Consider the following 23,402-nt stretch of genomic DNA (forward strand, 5'->3'; position numbering starts at 1 on the left):
TTTACACTTCTTCGATCTTGCCTTCATCCTACCTACCTAGCTAGTACGCTTTATATACACACAAGCCTCACCCTGTTCACTGCGCAACCAAAGTGAAAAAGAAACAAAACCCTGTATAGAGAGAGAGAGAGAGAGAGAGAGAGAGAGATGGAAGAAATGAGAAGTGCATGGCATCTCTTCCTCATCCTCGTGTTCTTAACGGTCTTTGTAATGTCCGCAAAACTCAGCGCTGATCCTCTAATTGGCGCCGGCGCAGAATGCAGAGGCGTCACAGTGGGTGATTGCATGGAAACCGGCGGCGAGGAGTTCCTCCTGGATTCTGAGACTGCCGGAAGGCTTCATTCGGTCGGAAAGAGAGGATCCATAAGTTACGGTGCGGAGCAAAGAGGCCCGATATGTAATGCGCAAAGGGGCTACGGGAGTTGCCTTGGGGAACAAAAGAACATAAGGCTAAACTACATGGAATTTTAGGCCCACCACGTGACGTACGTACCTGCACAGTGCCACAGTCTAAAGGGTATAGTAATTGGCTTCAAGCCTTCAACCCTACTCCCACGGCATCATAGGTTGTCTCTGTATAATTTTTTTTTTTTTAATAATACCGAATTTAAGTGCCTACATTAAATAGATTTCATTTTTATATAATAGTTTGTAAATTATAAATAATAAAGATTTCACATACTTAATAATATTCTTACCCATTATTGCAGTGCTGTATGTGTTTTTTTTTTTTTAATATATATATATATATATATATATATATATATATAAAAGAAATCATTGATATTGCCTTTCTAATTCTTTGCTTTAATTCATCTTTGTTTAATCGTTCCTTAGTATTTCTCAATTATGGTTAACATATGTAAAGTCATGCTTAACTCAAATTGATCTATAAAAAGTTGCTGAAATTGAGAGCGATGTGAAATATGTATTTGCTTCAAGGATTGGCTAAATTAAACATGTAATATTAGTTAGAAATTAGAAATATAATCCCGAGATTGAAACATAATTTTCATAGTTAATTGTTATGAATTCTATTCTTTAATTTCAATTCTAACTCTTAACTCTATAAATCCTTTCGGTCGGCCCCTTACACGGTATAGAGTGTATGCCATTCATTTCTTATCCATGTTTGGGCACTCAATTAGCTCCTCCTTTTGAATCCTACAACACGTACTCTACACATAATTATATATACATATATATCAATTGCCCATTATTCAATAATCCTACAGGTAGACATGAAAGGTGGCGAGTCACATTACTGCAGGCGTCTCTTTCTCTTTGTAGTCTTTACATTATTATTAATATTGTTAAGCACGATTGTGGGGCCGGGTGAATGCCTGAGCGCCACAAACCTCAACGCCGCCGCCGGCACAGTTGCGGACTTCATCGAAGCAGGCGGCGGCGGCGAGTCGGAGTTCCTCATGGATTCCGAGACTAGCAGAAGGCTTCTTGTCGGCGGCGCAAAGCAGAAAAGTCACATAATTTACAAGCCGTTGGACAGAGGTCCGATTTGCAAAGCCCACAGATACGCGAATTGCATTGGGGTCAAAAAGAACAGAAAAATGAAATGTGCCTTTGACAACCGGTCCTGTGGTTAATACAATATGTATTGTACAAACCAACCGGCACAAGTCTTTCCGGTGCAGTGTATCTCTCTTTTGTCACTCAAAATATGTATGGTAAATTATTTGTGTAATATCTTGAATTATAATATAATTTATAAATATGTCGTGTTTAAACTAAAAGTTAATTAGTTGAACAACATACTTCAATAGACACCCATATTATTATTTATCGAACTATATTGAGTAGTCACTGCAAGTCTGCAACCATGCAGAATGGAAATATTGGGAATTATATTGTATCTGCCACTTTATTTTGCGATGCTATATATCGAAGATATTTGAGAGTTGTGAGGAAGAGATTGGCAATGCAGGTTGCACAGCATTTATAGATCGAGTTGAGAGGCTTAATTTATGTGCTGGTTGAATGATTAATTATTCATTTAACCTAACCTTCAAAATGTTAAATTTTCCCGATAAATGTTAAAGTTGACTCTTCAAGTCTGTCCGATATTTCAAAGACGAAGAGGTAGTTGGAGAATTCACTACGGGAGTAAAGACGATGGAGGAGTACGGAGGTAGTTGGCGGTGTCAATGATCCAATTAAGGAGTGGAAGACATTTTTAGCTGATTTACACTTCTTCGATCTTAATTGCCTTCATCCTACCTAGCTAGTACGCTTTATATACACCCTGTTCACTGCGCAACCAAAGTGAAAGACAAACAAAACCCTATATAGAGAGCCAGAGAGAGAGATGGAAGAAATGAGAAGTGCATGGCATCTCTTTCTCCTCGTGTTCTTAACGTTCTTTGTAATGTCCACAAAACTCAGCGCTAATCCTCTAGCAGGCACCGGAGCAGAATGCAGAGGCGGCACAGTGGGTGATTGCATGGAAATCGGCGGCGAGGAGTTCCTCATGGATTCCGAGACTAGCAGAAGGCTAACAGTAGGCGCAAAGCAGAGAAATCACATAGTTTACAAACCGTTGGAGAGAGGTCCGATATGTAATGCGCAAAGCTACGGGAGTTGCCTTGGGGGGAAAAAGAACATAAGAATAAACTGTAGAGTTTACAACCGGGGCTGTCGTTGAATGCGTGTTGTACGAGGTATAAAGCATATGGCAGGAAAATAAAATGGAACAGAATAGAAGAATGTGTGATGTAAAATGACTAAGTTGATGTTTGGTAACATAATTAGTTTATCAGTCAATTTTAGCTTATTTAACCATTATTAGCTGTTTGATTTGGTTAAACAATCAATATGAATGTTTAATTAATTAGCTTTTTGTAACAACTTATTACTCCAAAATACTAAAATTCAAAAAGCTGCTCAAATTAGCTTTTTAAGAAAGTCATTTTGCATGTAATCAGCTAACAGCTAATTTACCAAATACTTTTCTACAATCAGCTAATGCTATCAATTAGTCAAATTCACTAACTCAATAAGCTATCGGCTATTTACCAAACACCCCCTAAATGTATCATCAAGAACTATGGCATAGTTTCTATTCCTCCTTCACGATCAGCTAACAGCTAATTTACCAAATACTTTTCTACAATCAGCTAATGCTATCAATTAGTCAAATTCACTAACTCAATAAGCTATCGGCTATTTACCAAACACCCCCTAAATGTATCATCAAGAACTATGGCATAGTTTCTATTCCTCCTTCACGTTTTTAATCTCTCTTCTCTGCTCAAGAATTCCCTACTATGGAGTCGCCCACATCTTCCCAAACCTCTAAACCAAATAGGGGCTACGGAGGAGGCCATGGGAATTCTTGAAATTCTGTTTTAGGCACAAACTAGGGTACATCCTGGAGGTTTAAACGTAAAAAGGGTAATTATAGTGCGGTAGTGTTATGTCTTAGACTCACCCATATAAACTTAAATCAAGTTGGTATCTCTAATTCAATTATACCACCAAGTACCAACCTAATGGGCTCATTAATGCCTTTCCCATTCCCATTTCAATAATGCTAAGGCATGATGATATACTCCACCTTCAATGTGGAGCTGTCACTAACCCAATTAATGAGTGAAACACATTTCTAGCGGTTTGCACTTCATACTTTATTCTACTATGCACTATATACATAGCCATACCTTTGCTCACAGCGTAAGCCTGTGCACCAAAAGTTAAAGAGCAAGAAGAAAAATGAGAAGTGAAGCATATTCCGGCAGGCTCAAGTATCCCCAAGGTGATACTTGTATTTCCTGCAGGCGCCTCTTTCTCTTTGTGTTCTTAACTTTCTTTGTAATGTTAAGCACGACCACAAAACTCACCGCTGCTTCTCTAGCCGCCACCGCCACCGGCTCAGAATGCACAGGCACAGTCGGTGGTTGCATGGAAGCCATTGGCGAGGAGTTCCTCATGGATTCCGAGACTACCAGAAGGCTTTTGGTTGGACAGCAGAGAGGTCACATAAGTTACAAACCATTGCAGAAATCTCCACTATGTAAGGAGCGCAGATACGGGAATTGCTTAGGAAACCAAAAGAACAAGAAGATGAACTGCAACTTTCACAATAAATCGTGTGTGAAGCTTTGAGAGTAGGTATGGCTTACCTTCAGTCTCTTGTATAGTTGAATGTTGAAGTAGCTAAACAGTCCCGCTTGTATGTCCTCCTAATCTGCTAGTATTGCCTCAGACGACCCACCTCCATTTTCAGCAATGTTGTCAATTGTGGCAATTCCGGTAGATCCGCAGATTCAAGGTTTAAACAGTGAAGGCTCTGTCTTTTCATGTTGTGTCAAAAGCTTTCAAGTTGAAATATATTACCAGTAGCAGTTGTATTAAAGATTCAGAGGAATCTCAAATAAGTTATGAAAATAAAATGCAAAAGGAAATAAGTCTCTGTTATTGAGTAATAATACTGCACATGCTTCCGACATTATATATTGTCTGACATGTCATGTTCTGATTAGTTGACAATCAAATTACCAGCATACGACTAATACAATCAGCTAATTACCAATTAACAAACAATTAAGACCCATACCTCGCTGCAGGTTGAGTAAAAGACAGGGTTAAAGGAGGACTTGGTGATATAAAACAATAAAATTTTCTTAAAACTGAATAATATTGGAAAGAGATACATGATCAGTAAGTTCCATGATCAACGACATTTTTCCTAGTATTATTTTGCTTATACACATCAGATTAATGTAATATAATTGATTGACGACTATTTCAACTATTCATCAAAAGAATTGTGAAACTATTTATTGCTACAATGCTAAGAAGCTAAACTTTGTCATTCAGTAGTGCCTTCCCAATCAAACAATAGATGACTGCTAAATGTCTTGAAACAATGGGCCAAAAATGAGCATTTTACAAATACCTCTGACCGTTATCTAACTCCAAAATCGAGACCACAAGCAAGGCGAGGTACTGTGGTGTTAAAGACATTGAAGGAATTTCTCACAGGTCAGCTGCTTCGCGAACCTTATTTACTCCTTTGCACACAAGCGCTCTACATTAAAAACAAATAATCACTTATTAGATAAAGCCTCGTTGAAAAATATGAATTTGCATGCTATGAAGAAAGGAAAACGAGCCATCTAATGATCAGAATATGAATCACTTGAACACAGAGAGGACCCCATAGATTCAACCCCTATATGATGATAGATCTTCCCCACTAATGAGTTTATAGCAAAAATCTAAGCTGAGAATGGCAAGCAGTGATTATATACTGGAGACTTGATAACAACCATAACCAGAGAATGACAAGCAACTTGACAAAAAGAGACTGGTCTGGTGGGGGAGAGGTATGGGTAGTGAATGTTGGAAGCGGCCTTACTCAGATATTCATAGGCTAGTATCATCGAGGTACCCCATGCCGACATGCTGACAAATCTTGGACCCAGTCCTCTGTATAATCCACTCCAACCATCTTCGGCAATCAGCTGTTTAACTACTTGTCTTGCATTAGGTCTGTCATTTTTATGCCCCATCACCTGCAATGTACCAAAAGCTCTAGAATTAGTCAATGGAGATCAGGTCAATTTCCACTTTCCAGTATTACTAGACCTCAAATTAATTCTCAGCAATCTTCCTTTCTTCCCCACAAACTAAAGCAAAGGGCAGGAAAAATAATTGGTTTTCCAATTTAGAACTATGGAATCTACAAACATCAGCAGAGATTTACTCCACCAGTATATGTATTATTGCTTAAAAGCATCTAAGGCTACACCTATATGATTTCATTTAGCACACATGAAAAGAAAAAGAGGAAATAAAAAGTGTAATGTGGGAAGATGAAGGCTCGCAAAACATTATAAGTTCATTCAGTTTTCGACTGCACTGGGGTGCAATAGGCTGCATTTAAAAAATACCACATTGTCAAGCCTAGCGAGGTTGTTACCATTTATTCAATTTTTAAAAAAAAAATTAAAAAATTGCATGATAAGTTACTAGACACCTGCAAACGTGTTTTAATGGTGTCCAATGGAGTTGTGATGCAAGATGCAGTAGCACCCGCAATAATTCCACCAGCAGCTTGAACTGACACTACCATTCCCTGGCTAGGAGCAGATTGACCATTCTCAGTCCCATGTCCTAAGAGGCTGTCAAAAACATGTTAAAACAGTGAAATGCTTGAGAGAGTTTCCACAAAAAAGTATAGCTTAGAAACAGCCAGAATTGGTCAAAAAGGAATATCTGTGGAATATGCACCACAGTAACTTTATTCATCAAGAAAAAGAAGTCAGGGAAAGGAAATAGTGGAAATCAAAGATACTACAATGCATTCATATGAAATGGAAATGACATGACTCACCTCCACATGAAGCGCTGGCTTGAACCATAGCTGGCCCACCATACTGCACTTGATGGAGAATAAGTTAAGACAGAGAGACCAAATCCTCTATATAGTCCACGAATGCCTTCAGATTTCACGACTTTGCGAACAACATCTAGGCCCCCATTGTAGTTAGCATGGCCTGAGTATCCTTGCACCATTAGCCTTTGGCTAACCTTTAGCATCCAATTTTGTAAAGAGATACCATATTTAATTACAGGCAAATTAAAGTTAAAAGAAAGAAAAAAAAAGTTATAAGAACATGTAAGTTGATTGGATAGCTATACTTAGATATATTTATGTTTTCGAAAAATTTACAAATTTGATGCTGAAATCACTTCATGAGACAAATGTTGGACAGTGTGAAGATGCAGTCAAGTATATGATTGATGACAGTAATACGTACCACATCAATTGGAACAAATATAGACTGTGAACAAAGCGATGCCAACATGCCACCAATCCCATTTGCTATAGCTGCCTGTGTAGGTTCTGACAATTTGAATGGCTCAACCATCCGAAAGGTGGCTACTTTTATGGTCTCCAATGCCGTGAGAAATATAATTCTGGCAGGAATTGCACCTGTAATGACTGTACCAAAACCCCTATACAAACCGGGAATCCCATCTGTTTTCAAAACTCCTCTGAACACAGAAAATGCATTCTTTTCTGCAGCATAATGGTCAGCTACCTGCAACCTCGTCTTCACAACTGAAATGGGATAAAGTGCAACTGTAATGCCAGTAAAAATCCCAGCTCCCAGGACATAGAACTTAGTTTTGTCAAGCCTGCAGGAGAAGTGAATCATATGAACAGGACTAAAGATGCACCACAAATCAGAATACAACAGCACAAGAAAAACCGCAATGTCATTAATAAGCTAATAAAGCACGCAAAATTCATTATTTTCCATAATTAAGCACCTCATTAATTAATCTAAATAAAGACGAACACATCCATAATAATTACCGTGACATATAAAAATAAAAATATTAACAAAAATGTAAAACCGATCAAAAGAAAAGCTTACTTGTCCCAGTTAATTTCGGATTGATAACGCTGTTGAGATCGAGCAGCATCCATTTGGACCTAAAAATGCTTGTTCCGAAATCCGGAGGTAGAAAATTTATTCAACGGAAAATGAATTCTACAAAATTTCCAAACCCTAATTTGCTAACCAGAATCCATTATTAATACCGTATTAAATTGACTTTCGGTAATTAAAATTTGGAATAAAATAGGGAAATTCAACTACTTTTCTATTGTGGAAAGCCCGTAATATGAACTATGAATATTCGCCATGGAGATTGGAGAAGAAGCATGTTGGCGCCGCCAGACTGTCAAATATTTTGATTTTTGTATTCTTTTTTTTTTTTTTCCTTTTTTACTGCACATAAAATTTGGCGGTGAAATTGGTTTGGTAACTTTGACTTGGGCTTGATTCTCCCTGATTTTGACTTTTGGGCTGAAGATCTTTGGGCCTCCACAATTTGTTATGTACTTATATAGCTTTTTGGATTGGGCTTCTATATTCTACTAACCAAAATATATTGGCCCAATAGGCTTTTCGATTAAAATGGGTTTAAACCGGTCAATTATAGTCAACTAAAGTTAATTTTTTTCCTTAGAGCATCCACACTTGTGCATATTATGGGGAGATTTCAGAATTAATTCTTCTCAATGGAGATAATAACAAATGTGGGGTGGGGATAATGGTGGAGATATTCATCCTACAAAATTGGGGAGAATGGCAGAAAAAGAAGAAAGAGAAAGAAAAGAAAAAAGGGGCAACGCGCACAGCAGCCTGCCCACACGGAAACACGCGCCCGAGGGAGCGTCAGGCGCGCCGTACGGCGCGCCTGATCCTTTAATTTTTTTTTATTTTTTTTTTGTTTTTTTTTATTTTTGATTTTGATTTTTTTGTTTTTTTTTTTTTCCTCCCCTTCCCACATTCTCTCTCCTAATCACTCTTACATTATCTCCAAATTCTCCCCAACCATTGTGAATGCTCTTATAGTCTTTTGTTAACTAGAGTTACAAGACATATTTCACCTAAAGTACACATTCCGTTGTTATACCATGGACTATGCTATGTCCACCTTGCAATGCCTTGCAATGGTGGACTCGGGTTCAAAATACACAATTTACATATTGAATGTTCACAATTTACATACCGAATGTAAAATTGTGAACATTTAATATGTAAATTGTGTATTTTTTTTACCAGATTAGACTCGAGTCCACATAATAATTTGTCATACACCTTCAAGTAGCTATTGTGCGCTTTCTCGTAAACCAAAGAATATAGATTTTTCATTTTGAATACAACATTTAGTCTGTGTGGTTTTTTTTTTTTTTTTTTTTGATACAATAGAAGGAAGAACAAAAGCAGTTAAACAAATTTAGGTTGAATAATGTTCAAAATATCAATAACAAATAAGCAATGAATCTTAACTTAATATTAAATTGTACACTTCTTTATATAAAGAACCCAATCAAAATTTAAACTCTTAATATTATAGCAGAAATTGAACCACACCCTACTGCTGGAATTTTCAAAAGTAATGTTTCTCATCACCTAAACTAACACTTTTATCTAATTTCAAAAATCCATGCTTCATTTTTCATTTTCTTTTATTTAATTGTTGTTTTTAGTTTTATTTATAAAACAATGAATTGAAAGGAGGAGGACCCACTAGTATTTGCGTCGCTGTTTTTTTCCATGCCGATTGTCGTGATGAATCCCCACCGACAGTAAACGAATCGCCAAAGAAAATATTTATTTATTTATTATTACTTAAAAAGAAAACATATTTATTTATTTTTTAAAAAAAGAAAATGGGAAATGATGGTCAAGTAGCTAGAAAAATATGCCCAGAGCTCTACGGTGCGGTTGTGCTTTCTTCTTCGGTGTGCACTGTCGGCAGCTGGACACATGGATTATTACTCAAACGACCATGTTTATTATTTGTATTATTATTATATTCTTTTCTTGATTTCTTGATTAAGACCGTCTTAATATTCTCTGCTGTGTGGTTTTCTCTGTCCTCTTTCTTCTTGTCACACCCAACAACAGTTACGTTAATAATAGAGTTTCATGGTAATTAGGAACATCCTAAAATATAACCATGTTTTTCTGCAGTTCTTGTTCTTCTCTAGGTTGAATCTTTTAATTACCCCTTCCAACCCAGGATTTATAAAATGGGTTAGCAGTTTGCATGGACACCTCAGTTGATCATAACAGTAAAATTTAAAAAGAATGGTCAGGATCGAGTTTCACCGGTGACACTGTGAGAACAACTTATCAAAGGGGTTCCTTGTACACAGTAAACAAAGATCATTATCTTTTTATATTCATCTAAGTTACTATAATTTAGATATTCCCAAATACTCTGTCGAGCCAGGATGTAGAGACTCCTGGGATTAAAAATTCAACCTTTTAAAAAGAATAAGATGGGCTAGCATTTTGAACTGTTGGTGATAACTTAATCGGATTATATTTTAGTTCTTTTAATTAAGTTGTAGCTTTTTGATAGTTGATCAATTAAACTGTACCAAATATAATCTTAAATTGATTTATCTTATTATGATCATTTGTCAATTAGCTAAAAATACACATTTACGTAATAATGACAAAGTTTATCGTATAGAAAAAAATTATAGATATTTATTTTTTATTTTTAAATAAAATAAAAAGGGGGTGGCAAGATTAGTGGGCCGCCTCTAAATTGTTAGCTGTCAAAAATGGAGTGTGGTGATTTTCTACAAATGAGAGTAGTGTCGGTTTAGACGAAAGAGCTAAACTGATTCGACGCCACAAATGTAAATCAACTTACCAAGTCTTTCCGATTACGTGTGAGGATTAGTTAGACAATAATTAAGGAAGAAAACGATACGATTTTCTCAAATTAAGGACAAATATGTTTGTCCGTCACAATCGTTAATTTGGAAATAAGATTATATTAATAATTAAATTCCCAGATTTACAGTAGGAGCACAGCACACACTGACTTTTTAAAGTCCACTTTAGCTCTGAGAGGGGACTTGCCTTGAGCCCAAGAGTTACCCTCACTTCAAATCTTCTCTCTCTCTTTGGTTTCAGATCTCAGGCAGTGGCAGCCATTGATAGTTGCAGAAGAAATAGATGCTAGTGGAAATGGGGCTCTCGAGATCTCTTGCTAAATTCACTGCTAGCGCCGCCGTTATTGTCTTCTTGATTTCTTGTTTCAGCTTTACTTCTACAGGTACCCTTTTTGCTTCCTAAATTGTTGGATTTTGGTTCCAAGATTGCTTTTTTGAGCTTTTATGAAGCTTCTGTGTTCTTGATTTTGTATCTGAGGATTGATTTTGTGATGCCCGTTTGGTCTTCACTGTGAAATTCTGAGCTTCTGAAGCAATGGGTGCTGGATATTTGTGAGATTTGTGGTTTAATTGTTTATACTTTCTACCCTATTGTGATGGATCCTGGGATTTCTTGAATACAGTGTTATCAGTGAGTTTATGAGATGAATGTAGTGTGTTTTTTGGTTGGTTTTTACTTTCTTGAAAGCAGTAAAAGATTAGATCTTTAATCACCCCCCATCCCCAGAATGGAGTGTGTTGCCAACATGTTTGGAGTTCTGACAGTTTAGTTCAAATCTTCAAGCTAATGAAATCTTTGTTACTATATACCATGATTTAAGGTTGTCTGTGTCTGTATGGGCAAATGGACTTTTCATGACATGTTTTCTTTGTCCCTTCCACCACAGATGCCTTTGATCCACTTGATCCCAATGGAAACATCACTTTAAAATGGGATGTAATCAGCTGGACTGCTGATGGCTATGTTGTAAGTATTACCCTTTACCAATCCTTATAACTCAAATTTACCTCTTCTCCACGCAAAAGCGGGGATGGAGTATGGTTTGACTTGGACGATGGGATCCCGCTTAGATCCTCTTTTTCCCAAATCAAGCAAAACTCTCGTTGTTCTAGTTTATTGCGTATCACCTTTGCATTCCAGTTCTTTGAAGTGTACGTTTCTAATTGAAGAATAGTTGAATGGTAGTTGGAGTAGACTTATTTTGTCTCAAATTTTGCATTGCCAAATATATTTTATAGCGCAAAGAAATAGAATCAGTTGTTTTTTTTGAGTACTACTGACTCTGTTACAATGCAGTATCTGTTCATAACTAATTTCTCAACCTACTGAAGCACAAAGAGTCAATACTGCCTCCCTCTACTAAGGCTCGATCCCACAACCTCCCATATGGGAGAACAACTTGGTTACGTGTCTGATCATCTTCGTATTGACATTTGGACAGGCTGTCGTTACGATGTACAACTTTCAGCAATATAGGCATATTCAAGCCCCGGGTTGGACGTTGGGATGGACATGGGCGAAAAAGGAGGTTATTTGGAGCATGATGGGAGCTCAAACTACAGAACAAGGAGATTGTTCGAAGTTTAAGGCGAATATTCCACATTGCTGTAAAAAGGACCCTATAGTCGTCGACTTGTTACCCGGAACTCCATACAATCAACAGATTGCGAATTGTTGCAAAGGAGGAGTTATTAACTCGTGGGGCCAGGATTCACAAACCGCGGTGAGCTCGTTCCAAGTTAGTGTTGGCCAATCGGGAACCACCAATAAAACGGTTAGGTTACCAAAGAATTTCACCTTGAAAGCGCCTGGCCCTGGTTATACTTGCGGGCCAGCAAAAGTTGGCAAACCGACCAAGTTCATTTCGGGAGACGGGAGAAGAATAACACAAGCTATGAGTAAGTTATTTGGCTTAATAAAAGATGTTATTCCTATTTCTATATTGGATTTTAACTCGTTCGTCTATTATTGTCAGTGACGTGGAACGTGACGTGCATGTATTCGCAGTTTCTAGCTCAAAAAACCCCGACTTGTTGTGTCTCACTCTCGTCCTTCTACAACGACACAATTGTGCCCTGCCCAACGTGCACTTGTGGCTGTCAAAACAATGGCACTCAACGTGAAAACTGTGTAGAGTATGTCTCGCTTATTTCTCTCTTCGTGTTTCCTAAAATTTGTGTCATTCTTAAATTTTCTTACTCGATTTGTCTGTCTTGCTTTGCTCTTGCAGTTCAGATTCTCCCCACCTAGCTTCAGTTGTATCGGATCATGGGAATGCGAATTCGAAGGCCAACTTGGCTCCTTTGGTCCAATGTACAAACCACATGTGCCCGATCAGAATTCATTGGCATGTGAAGCTTAACTACAAGGAATATTGGCGGGTGAAGATCACCGTAACAAACTTCAATTACCGGATGAATTATTCACAATGGAACATGGTTGTCCAACATCCCAACTTCGACAATCTGACACAGATCTTCAGCTTTAACTACAAGGCTTTAACGCCTTATGGATCATTAAGTAAGTTGCACTTGGCATCGAGAAAAGCTATCTTCACTCTATATTATGTCATCTCATATCCTTAAAATTCAGCTGCTAGGTTTATAGGCATGAGATGAAATGATAAATTGTCAACTAAAATGTTGCTCCACAAGGTTACAAGTTTGACTCCCAATGGGAGTGGCGTATTGCCCTTCTTGGTTTGAGTCGGTCAGTTATAGGTAACCTAGGCTGATTTACCTCCTTGTGGTCCTTTTCGGGCTAGAATCACAAGGTGGGTTTACCCCGTGCACACCCTCGGGTAGTGGTTGCAGGTTTCTCTCGTCCCCCCAAAAAATGTTGAATACCTATATACTACTAGATCTCCTTGAATGTTTTAATCCCGAAACCAATCCTTTTTTTTTTCTTTTTTTTTTTTGAGTACTACTGACTCCGTTACAATACAGTAGCTGTTCATAACTACTTTCTCAACCTACTGAAGCACAAAGAGTCAATACCGCCGCCTCCACTGAGGCTCAGACCCACAACCTCCCGTATGGGAGAGCAACTTGGTGCCACTAGACCACGAAGTCCTTGGCCCCGAAAACCAGTTTAAGACATTGCCAAATGTCTTAAACTATTTAGTTCCTATACTTAAAGTTTTGGAAGACAACTAATTTGATATTACCTTTTCTTTCTAACAGATGACACTGCAATGTTATGGGGTGTGAAATTCTACAATGATTTTCTCTCGCAAGCTGGTCCTTTAGGAAATGTCCAGTCGGAGCTTCTATTCAAAAAGGATTTAACGAGTTTCACATTCGAGAAGGGCTGGGCTTTTCCACGCAGAGTTTATTTCAACGGGGACAACTGTGTCATGCCCCCGCCCGATTCTTACCCATATTTGCCCAATGCTAGTTCTAGACACAAGACCTCTCTACTCTCTCTAGTGGTGGCATTGATATCATCCATAGCATTCTTCTTCGTGTGAATCTGAAATATGCCTCGTTGAGACCATTTGAAAGCGCTCATATATAGCTGTCATCTCTACCGAGAGTCATTCCCACAACTAAGGGCGTCTGTATGCAAGAGAGCAATGGAGTTGAGCAGTCGTCGTGGATTTTAGGTGTGTTTGTTGTACCATTATCCGAATTGCTGCCATATTTTTTGTTGTAGGAATTGTTCAGCAGTTTGTTTTCGTATTCTGCTAAAAACATTAAAACATATTGTTTGTAGATGTTGGAGTTCATAGTGTTACTATAGCTGTACCACAATAAGAACAAGTCACAACCAGATAGATTTTACTATGCCATTTTTGGTTCTTCTGTTCTCAAGATTGAATTGCATCCTAATTATTCTATGTATAAAAGATTCTTTACAAGATTGCATCAACCACTGCTTTGCTGATGTCTTATTCTTTCAGTGCATCTGCTTCCTTCTTTTGTTTTTGTTTTTGTTCTTTTTTTTTTTTTTTCTTGATGAACATATTTACTTCTTTAGCAATTTGCAAGACTCCACCTTTGCAGCAACCATTATTGTGTTGATCATGGTCCACACAAGTTGTACTTGTGTATGAACCATATTTTGTATACTGTAAAATATTGTACATTCAGTACAAAAAAAAAGTACATTTAGTATATTAAAAATTAAAAATGTATATTGTATTCAGGAGATATACATTATTTGTGTACTGAGTGTACATTATATTGTATAATGCACATTCATTACAAAAATAATATACATTTAGTATATTAATAATGTACTTTTTGTTATGGTCTACATAACATTGTGTGGACCATGGTCTACACAATAATTTGCCCATTTGTAGTAGTTATAAAGTTATGGATGTGTAGTTATGCAATCCTGATGAAGTTATGAATATGTAGTTATGCATGCAATTCTGAATGTATAGTTATGAAGTTATGGATGTGTAGTTGTGCAATTCTGAATGTATAGTTCTTAAGTTATGAATGTGTAGTTATGCAATTCTGAATGTATAGTTATGAAGTTATGGATGTGTAGTTATGCAATTCTGAATGTATAGTTATGAAGTTATGAATGTATAGTTCAAATTATGCACAACATAACGCCGTTAACGGCAATCGAAACTGAATTTTTTTATTTTTAAGTTGCGTGTCAAAACGACATCGTTTTTGTAACCGTGTGCACCACGATTGCACAGCATAACACTCCTAATTTTTGTGGTCCTAACTTGTTCCATTGCGGGGTGAGTACGGGTCAACTTGGATATTTCGGCCTACTTTTACACCTCTAGATGTAGGGCACCCAAGCAGGTCAATAATGGTGGGGTTCTTTTTGCAGCAGTGAGGGATGTTGGTCATGTTGCCTTGGAACTTGTTCAATGGCTTGTGCACCACCATGGACCAAATAACGTCTATCTTAGCCCACCCCAAGCCAAGGATCCAGCTAGGATTCACCATCCCCTCAAACATTTGGAAATTGTTCATTGTCACCACAGCCTAAAGCACACCAAGACACATTAGCTGTATTTCAATTTTCAAGATTTGCCAAGACTATTGTCTGAAATCTGATATTGTGTACTGTGGGAAGGTTAAGAGTGACTAATGTATCGTTAAAGTTTTGAGTCAGACTTTTTACCTCCAAGTAAGTCAAAAGGAGGAAGAAGAAGATGCCCCGTATGATTTAACTCAATGATTCAAGGGTCACCCTAAAGATCTTGCTCCAGTGACTTGAGAGATCCAAAGTCCAAAAATTTGACCAAGTAATTAAAAATTGAGGATTGATTGAGCGACTCATGAGGAGACAGACAACCTCTGCAGGCTAGCTAGCTACTAGCAACTATTTTAATTCTTGTTCTAGCAATCGTTATGCTATGCATCTGTATGCACCATGCATGGTGCATACGAATGCAAAAACAACATCGTTTTGACGTCTAACTTTAAAAAAAAAAAAAAAAGTAGGACTATGGCGTTTCTGGAATGTTGGAGAGATGCTAACGAAAAACTACTAGTTGGTGCTGGCCACAAAGACACACATGCCGTGACTTCTTGGGCAAGACTAGTGCATGGGAGGCTCAAACTTAATACTGATGCTGCGTTAAGGGAGGGGGATAATGCTATGGGGTTCGGATGGGTCTTGCGGGATGATGGTGGTAATTTCCTTGCTGCAAAGAATGTCAGAGTACCCGGGTTGTATACGGTTAGGGAAGCAGAGGTGCTCTCTATTCGGGAGGCATTGAGTTGGCTAAAGGGCACTGGTTTGGGTGCTGTAGATGTGGAAACAGATTGTAAGATTGTTTTTAATGCTATTACTTCGGATTCTTTTATTTCTGTTTTTGGCTATTTAGTAGATGATGTAAAGAGCTTTGCATCTGAGATTGAGGATGTGCAGTTCTGTCATGTTAAGCGATCTGCGAATTGTGCTGCCCACACTGTTGCTAGGGAGGCTTTTTCTGTGTTAGGTTGCGGTGAGTGGTTGGATGAACCACCAGCCTTTCTTGTTGACATTCTTGATTCCGATTTAATGAATTAATCTTTCTCTTTCAAAAAAAAAAAATAGAATTATATTGCATAACTACACATCCATAATTTCATAACTATACATCCAGAATTACATAACTACACATCCATATATAATTTCATAACTATAAATCCATAATTGCATAACTACACATCCATAACTTCATAACTATACATCCAGAATTGCATAACTACACATCCATAACTTCATAACTATAAATCCAGAATTGCATAACTACACATCCATAACTTCATAACTAGACATCCAGAATTGCATAACTATACATCCAGAATTACATAACTATACATCCAGAATTTCTTAACTAAAAATCCAGAATGAATAAACTAAAAAATGAATAACATAATGTTGTTGCTGGGAATCGAAACTAATTTTTTTTAAGTAAAACGCGCGTTTTAATGCAAAACGATATCGTTTTTGTATCATGGTGCATACGGATGCACAACATAATTTGCCCTGTTCTAGTATTTGGGCCACATCATATGTATATTTTCACTAACCCATCCAGAAGCAGTGTTCTTGGCCCAAGTTCTTGTAACTTAACCTACAAACTACTGTCCTTTTACGTCTGTTATTCCATTCACAACGATCAAACTCGATACTTAAGGAGAACCAAATCCTTTTAGCTTACACTACAAGTTATTAGTTACCGATTAACAACTAATTTTTTTTTTTTTAATCAGTTAATATTATCAACTAGTCAAACACACTAATTCAATCGGTTAACAACTATTTACCAAACACCCCCAATATCTATTAAGATTTTTGGCAAGTTCGACATATAGGTAATATGATTGTAATGTTATAACATACGAAAAAACAAATAGGATTATTCTTAAGCTATGCTAGACAATGGGATTTGCACTATGTTTTGTTGCGAAGAATTGGATACAGATGGAGTAGTAGTATTATATTGGTTGATTAGTATTTTAATTTATATACTCCGTACTATATATAAATTAAGAATTTATTATGCTTAATTTGTTTCTTTTGAGTGACAACTAATATACAATTTTTCATAACAGTAACCAAGTGAGTGGAGCAGATTATCGTACGAGAAGTTCAATAATTCGATTCTTGCCAATACCTTCTTAGTTGAGCCTACAATATAATGTGATTTCTGGATTATTACCCAAGAGTGCAGTTTATCCCATGCACATCTTCGAATACCGCGAGTTCCCTTTATCACCAAAAAAAAAAAAAACTAATTTACAATTTAATTTTATATATCCTTTGGTTTTATTATTTATTTATTAATTAGTTCGGAATAACAGTATTCAATAAAAATAGCAACTTCAATAATTTGCATATACCACACATAAATTATTACACTTTAAAAAATATATTTTAATATAGATTCCAATTACTTTAATAATCATATTTTAATATAGATTCCAATTACAAATATATATAATACTAAATATTTAAATAATAAGAATGTCAACTATTATAAATAGATGATGGTATTTTATGAAAATATTGAAAATAAATTATTATTCTATACTTAATCTGGACTAACCCAAATAAATTATCGCGGTCCATTTTAGACATTTTTTTCTAACCCAAAAACAATATTGTAATTTAGTTTTGAGTTCTGAACAAAATACTTTAGGTTAGTCCTAACTCTTAAGACAGTTTCCCATAAAAATTAGCTCGAGAAAATAACATTATTATTCTATATAACAATAGATGCATGTACTTAATTAATTTTAATCATATACTTTAAGTGTGTACACATGCATCTTAGTTTTTGGAAAAGTTAAGAATAATTAATAGGAAGAATGTACGTGGGCAGTGAGCTGCATGCACCCCTACCTGTCTGCTCCATTGCATCTATCAAATACCTAATAATCACAATCTTTCAAGGTTTTAAATTCGAATTCTTTATCAGTTTAATTAGTATGAACAATCCCAATTAAGTTAGTCAAAATAATTGGTTTGATAATCACAAAGTTCAATTCAAGCTCGACTTCCTTACTGGTCGCTAGACGAATGGGGCAGAGGTCTTAATTTATCCCCTAAAAATGCAACTACATACCTTAACAACATGTTTGGAATGCTATTCCATATGAATGGTATATGTAAGGAATAGAACATGAATTATATTCTATTGTTTGGTTAGCTGGATGAATATACCTTATCAATGTTATATCGAATATTAATAATGTTGTTGAGTTTGTTGCAATGAATCATTTACATGGGAGTGAAGGTTAATAACATGGATCGGATATTTGCACCATGCTTCCTTTCAATTTTTGTAGATATGCTTCAACTCTGTGGGGAAGTGGTGAGTGATATGTTTTGCAATAAGGAACCTTAGTACATTTTCTTAGAAACATGAGAATTACATGTTTCCAATTCTAGCTGGTTTGTTCTTTTATAACTTGGACATTTATGTAGTTTGATCTTAAATGGTTACACTTAGATTATTAGTTTATACTTTTAATAATTTATATTGTGTTGCTGATGTTGTTACAATTTATTGTAGCACAATTCAGTTAGACATTTTGAATTAATTATAATAAATTGATTTTGAAAAAAAAAAATTCAGAATTTTTATATACCCTTGGTAGATGGGTTACTGTGAACTTACAAAATGTGCAATTAAATCACCAAACAAGAAAATTATGTACGTGCAATTGGATATTTTTATAATTTTTTTATGCAATTTAAGTTGAAAGCATTTCAATCTTTCATCATAACTAGTATGACAAAAGAATGGCAATTCTTAATTCGTACTATGAAAGTAATATGATCAGCTTTTTAAAAAAAATTAGAAAAATGCCTGAATTGCACATATTTTATTTGTCTAATTGTTTAATTGCATAATTTTTAAGTTCAATAACCAATTGCACAAAAGGTATAAGTATGGTGACGTATTTGACACTTTTTTTTAAATAGAGATACATAGAGATACATTTTTGCACACATTTGTATAATGATTACATCTTATATAATAGATTGGATATACAACGGACCGGGCATAATGAGTAGGCTGAACAAATCAACTAGTCTTAACCCCTCTCCCTAAAAACACTTGAGTTTTCTATCCATCATTATACTATGGATCATTATTCAAATTGTAAAGTGAACCACACACGCACACGCACACGCGTGCACGCACACACATATATTCTCATTTTCTGTGCACCATAACTCCTCCAAGAGTTAGCTAGCTTCCATGATCTCAGTTCCCTACAAGTCCCCGACACACTAATCGGGCTTTATGTGTTAACATGTTTTCAATTGAACTCGTTATCTGATCTCATTGAACTAAAATCATTAGTGAGACAGAGCCCAACCTTTATAATCGATCTGTCGAGTCACTTGTCCTAATTATCTTATTGAATAAAATTAAGATTAGATTTAGTATAATAATAATAATAGAACTTTCCCCCATTTGTATGTATGTGTATACTATGTATATATTAGGTAGCTAGTGCGGAGCATGTGATTGGTAATTAGGTAGGCCGCAGGTATCTATCTAACACATGCTATGCGGTCCTAAAGTATTATTGTGTTGAGTGATTGATAAAAGTCGTAAAAAACCCAACAAGCACACTATAGTCTATATTTATCCACAAAGATATATCATCCCTATCAAATCTTTTATTTAGTTGAATTTTTTTTTTTTTTTTTTTTGGTACTGTTCGAATGTATATTTTGAGTAAAATTTGTCTTTTTGATTATTTTCCATAACTGATTGGTTCAAATTGAAAAAGTTAATGGGCCCGTTCATATCAAATCTGTCCGATACATATATACATTGAGCTAATTATGCCATCAACATAATCAACTTTGCTAGAATAATGGGCTTCACGTTATTGGTAGACCTTCTCAATATCATTTCAGCATCATATATTCCGACTATATTATAAAGACATAGAACCAAACAAGATCATGCATGCTTTTGTATTGTCTAACCACATTTTATTTAGTAACATGGACTTCGTTCCTAGGACAACGACAATGGGACTTGAATTACCATCTTTTAGAATAATAATGTACCATACATTGTGTATGTACGGGTAACATATCCCCTTTTATACGTGGGGAAAGCAAGTAAACTACTACAAGACTAGCATATACTACAAAAATTGTGCGAACAAGACCACCCCAACCATGTTTTTATGTCAACTATAAGCCCCTACTATGCACCACAAAGAGGGGTATCGAAAACATACCGACTCAACTCCAAATCTTTTACAATCATGTATATTGTCTACGTACGGACCCGCACCTCCTATTCGACAAATAACCACAATATGGTAAACTAGCTTACGTTGTCTATAATTGATTGGTTCAAACCAAGGTCAATAGGCAGATTTTGCTAGGAGTCGAACTTGTAACATTGTGGTTACCAAGTCAATAGTAAGCTCGGTCTTGAGGGCGAGCGATCTGGGCACCCACCCAAGGCCCAACGTTGGGAGGCTCCTTAGCTTGATTTCTTTTATTTTTTGATGCAGTTTTTTTTTTTTTTTTTTTTTTTTTTAAGTGCATAAGCAAAAAATTGAAATCATGACTTCAAAGTTATTAATTAGTATTAAATTCATTTAACCATTACAACCATTTGATATAATAATTTAATCATTTAATAGATATATATTAGCTCTTTGTGGTCGTGCGACATGATTGTAACTCTCTCAAATGGGATGTCACTCCATTTGGGGCATTTACATATACTACACTGTAACAGTGTCAGTAGTACTAAAAAGAAAAGTTTCACATAAGGACCCAAAGCTTGAATGGTCACTACTCTTGCAAGTCTCCAACGCTAGCCTAAGAGCTTTTTTTTTTTTTTTTTTTTTTTTTTTTTGAAATAAGGTTTATATATATATATATATATATATATATATATATATATATTAACATCATATATTAAGAGTCCTTATTTTTATTGACCTTAGTCAATCGTCCGACCAACTTGATTTAAGATTACTCCAAAATATAACATGTTTACCCATTTGATATGAACTAGCTAGTATTCCTTTGGGGTTCATATTGGAAAAGAAAGGAGTGGATGTTAACATCAAAAGCTAACAAGCAATCCGATCTATGGTTATCTCCACACGTTTGAACGAGAAAGACTAAATATGTAGCTTGAGCTTTCAAGAGAGTGCATGGTGTATTGGCGTCACGTTTTAGAAGGCATCAAAAGGGTGACTTATCCTTTTCTCTTTGAACAATTGAGTGAGTCGGATGGCGAAGGGGGGAAAAGCCCACTACTGTTGTATGCAAGCTTTACAAGATTTCCAACACTAATAATGTGTTTAGGTCCCCACTGCATTTCCTTTGATTTACGAGAAAGTCCATAACTGTTACTGAAAGTATATATGCTCGATCAAAATGAAACTAGCATGTCTTGTGATCCTACTCGACAAATAATCACAAGAACGTAAACCAGTCTCAGTTACCAATAGTTGATAGGTTCAAACCAATCCTGCAAAAATTTGAATTGAACTTGAAACTTTGCAGTTTCCAAACTAACCATTCGACCAATTTAGAACCTTAGTGTGTGGTTGCATACAAGCTTTAGAAGATTTCCAACACTGATAATGTGTTTTAGGTCCCCCACTGCATTTCCTTGTACATACACCATAAACCTTCTTAGGAAAAAAAGTTAAAAATAAGACAAATAAACGTGAACCACTTGGACGCACCCTACAATATTATTTGGATGTAGATATAAAACTAAAACCAAAACTTGGCCTCTCAACCCTATGAATAGATGATAAACATATCCATTCAGTACACAATGTGATACGGTAGTGGTACCGATATGCATGTTTCAATTCGAGTTGAAACACACTCCTAAAGGAAGAGAGAGTATAATAGAAATGTAGAAGAGGGGGTGCGGGTGGGGGTTGGGGGGGGGGTTGGGGATAATGCAATGATTTGTTATATTCTTTCCTGCCTTTGAGAGCAATACACATAAGATAGACTATGGATCATGTGAAAACACTTCCATGAGAGAAATAAGAATCAAATTCAGCTTTACATTTCTAAAAATTAGACGGATCTGATGAGTTTTTTTTTTTTTTTTTTTTTTTTTTTTTTTTTTTTTTTTTTTTTTTTTTTTAAGACGCGGTGGCAGTTTCATAATTATCATCAATTCTACTGTGCAAACTTTAACACTTAAATATGCAATCTTTAACAACTAAGTATGCAAACCTGGTAAATTCTATAAAATCAACGAAACGGCTAAATTTTAAATCTAAACCGTAAATGTTAAACTTTAATCAGTAAAAAGTGAACCGCTAGACCAAATAAAATAAAAAATTCAGTCATAAAACTCTAAAATCGAAACCCTAATTGCAATGTACTTTCACATTTTTGCAAGTGCAAACTTTTAATACTAAATATGCAAAATGTTCATTAACACTAAATGTGCAAACCTGGAAAAGTCTAAAAATTGTAGATTTTAGTGTTCACATTTGCATAGTAAAGTTGGTGATAATTATGAAATTGCCACCACGTTTTTTATTTTATTTTTTAAATCTGACCTGGTGCGATCAATTTTTCCAGATATAAAGTTGTAATTAATTCTTAATTTTCTCTTCCAGATTTGTTCTCATATAATCCAATACCCACATAAAATATATATACTAATTAACATAAATAAGTCTCAAATTATCAACTAATATAATAATATCCTTACAATCAATCCCCTAGCTAATTCTATCAAATTCATATATCTATACTCATATATATCACAATGTTTAAGTACTCTAAACCAAGTTCGTCGGGCAATTGGCTTGATAACCATAAGGTTCTAAGTTCAAATCCAAATTTGCTTCTTAAGGCTAACCTATGCTGGTTTAGCTCACCCAAATCACATACCCATTATTTGTTTTCTAAATTAGAAAATATATATAAGGCTTTCTATGTTTTCTTTTCACTAATTTCTATTTCTTCAAAAAAAAAAAAAAGTATAAAAAATCTAGTGTGTAAATGTAGCCCTAATTTTGGTTGAATTTAATTTTGTCATAATATATACATAGACATTGAGGGTTGATAGAGATGAAACAAAGGGAAAGACAAAAGGCCTTGAGGAGGAAGTGATGGAGAACAAAATATTAGAAATGGGGACCCTTTCACACATGGGGGTGGGCTGCCTTTTCCTTTCCTTTGATAACTTATGTGTGTGGTGCACTTCATTTATACTTCCCG

The 23,402-nt window shown here is 35.7% G+C and overlaps 2 protein-coding genes across 2 annotated transcripts; one reads left to right on the forward strand and one right to left on the reverse strand.

Annotated features, from left to right (window-relative positions):
* Window positions 1-4,611: 4,611 nt before the first annotated feature.
* On the reverse strand, window positions 4,612-7,717 carry LOC109180450 (solute carrier family 25 member 44-like). The gene is made up of 6 exons (XM_019330040.1): window positions 7,404-7,717; window positions 6,780-7,161; window positions 6,353-6,549; window positions 5,996-6,140; window positions 5,375-5,531; window positions 4,612-5,044 (listed from the first exon to the last, which is right to left on the reverse strand). The coding sequence occupies exons 1-6, from the start codon at window positions 7,454-7,456 to the stop codon at window positions 5,022-5,024; spliced, it is 957 nt and encodes a 318-aa protein (XP_019185585.1). The 5' UTR covers window positions 7,457-7,717; the 3' UTR covers window positions 4,612-5,021.
* Window positions 7,718-10,363: 2,646 nt separating this feature from the next.
* On the forward strand, window positions 10,364-13,962 carry LOC109180449 (protein COBRA-like). The gene is made up of 6 exons (XM_019330039.1): window positions 10,364-10,617; window positions 11,122-11,201; window positions 11,677-12,133; window positions 12,211-12,370; window positions 12,466-12,755; window positions 13,418-13,962. Exons 1-6 carry the CDS (start codon window positions 10,518-10,520, stop codon window positions 13,702-13,704), a joined length of 1,374 nt encoding a protein of 457 aa, XP_019185584.1. The 5' UTR covers window positions 10,364-10,517; the 3' UTR covers window positions 13,705-13,962.
* The last annotated feature ends 9,440 nt before the right edge of the window (window positions 13,963-23,402 follow it).

The sequence above is a fragment of the Ipomoea nil genome, unplaced genomic scaffold (assembly GCF_001879475.1).
Source record: "Ipomoea nil cultivar Tokyo-kokei standard unplaced genomic scaffold, Asagao_1.1 scaffold1026, whole genome shotgun sequence".
Classification (NCBI taxonomy): Eukaryota; Viridiplantae; Streptophyta; class Magnoliopsida; order Solanales; family Convolvulaceae; genus Ipomoea; species Ipomoea nil.

Coding starts and splice junctions, on each gene's coding strand:
- LOC109180450 (XM_019330040.1), bottom strand. CDS start 7,456: ATGGATGCTGCTCGATCTCAACAGCGTTATCAATCCGAAATTAACTGG. Junction 5,532..5,995: donor CCATTAAAACACGTTTGCAG/GTGTCTAGTAAC, acceptor GGTACATTGCAG/GTGATGGGGCATAAAAATGA. Junction 5,045..5,374: donor ACTAGCCTATGAATATCTGA/GTAAGGCCGCTT, acceptor TTTTTAATGTAG/AGCGCTTGTGTGCAAAGGAG.
- LOC109180449 (XM_019330039.1), top strand. CDS start 10,518: ATGCTAGTGGAAATGGGGCTCTCGAGATCTCTTGCTAAATTCACTGCT. Junction 10,618..11,121: donor TTTCAGCTTTACTTCTACAG/GTACCCTTTTTG, acceptor CTTCCACCACAG/ATGCCTTTGATCCACTTGAT. Junction 12,134..12,210: donor AAGAATAACACAAGCTATGA/GTAAGTTATTTG, acceptor TATTATTGTCAG/TGACGTGGAACGTGACGTGC.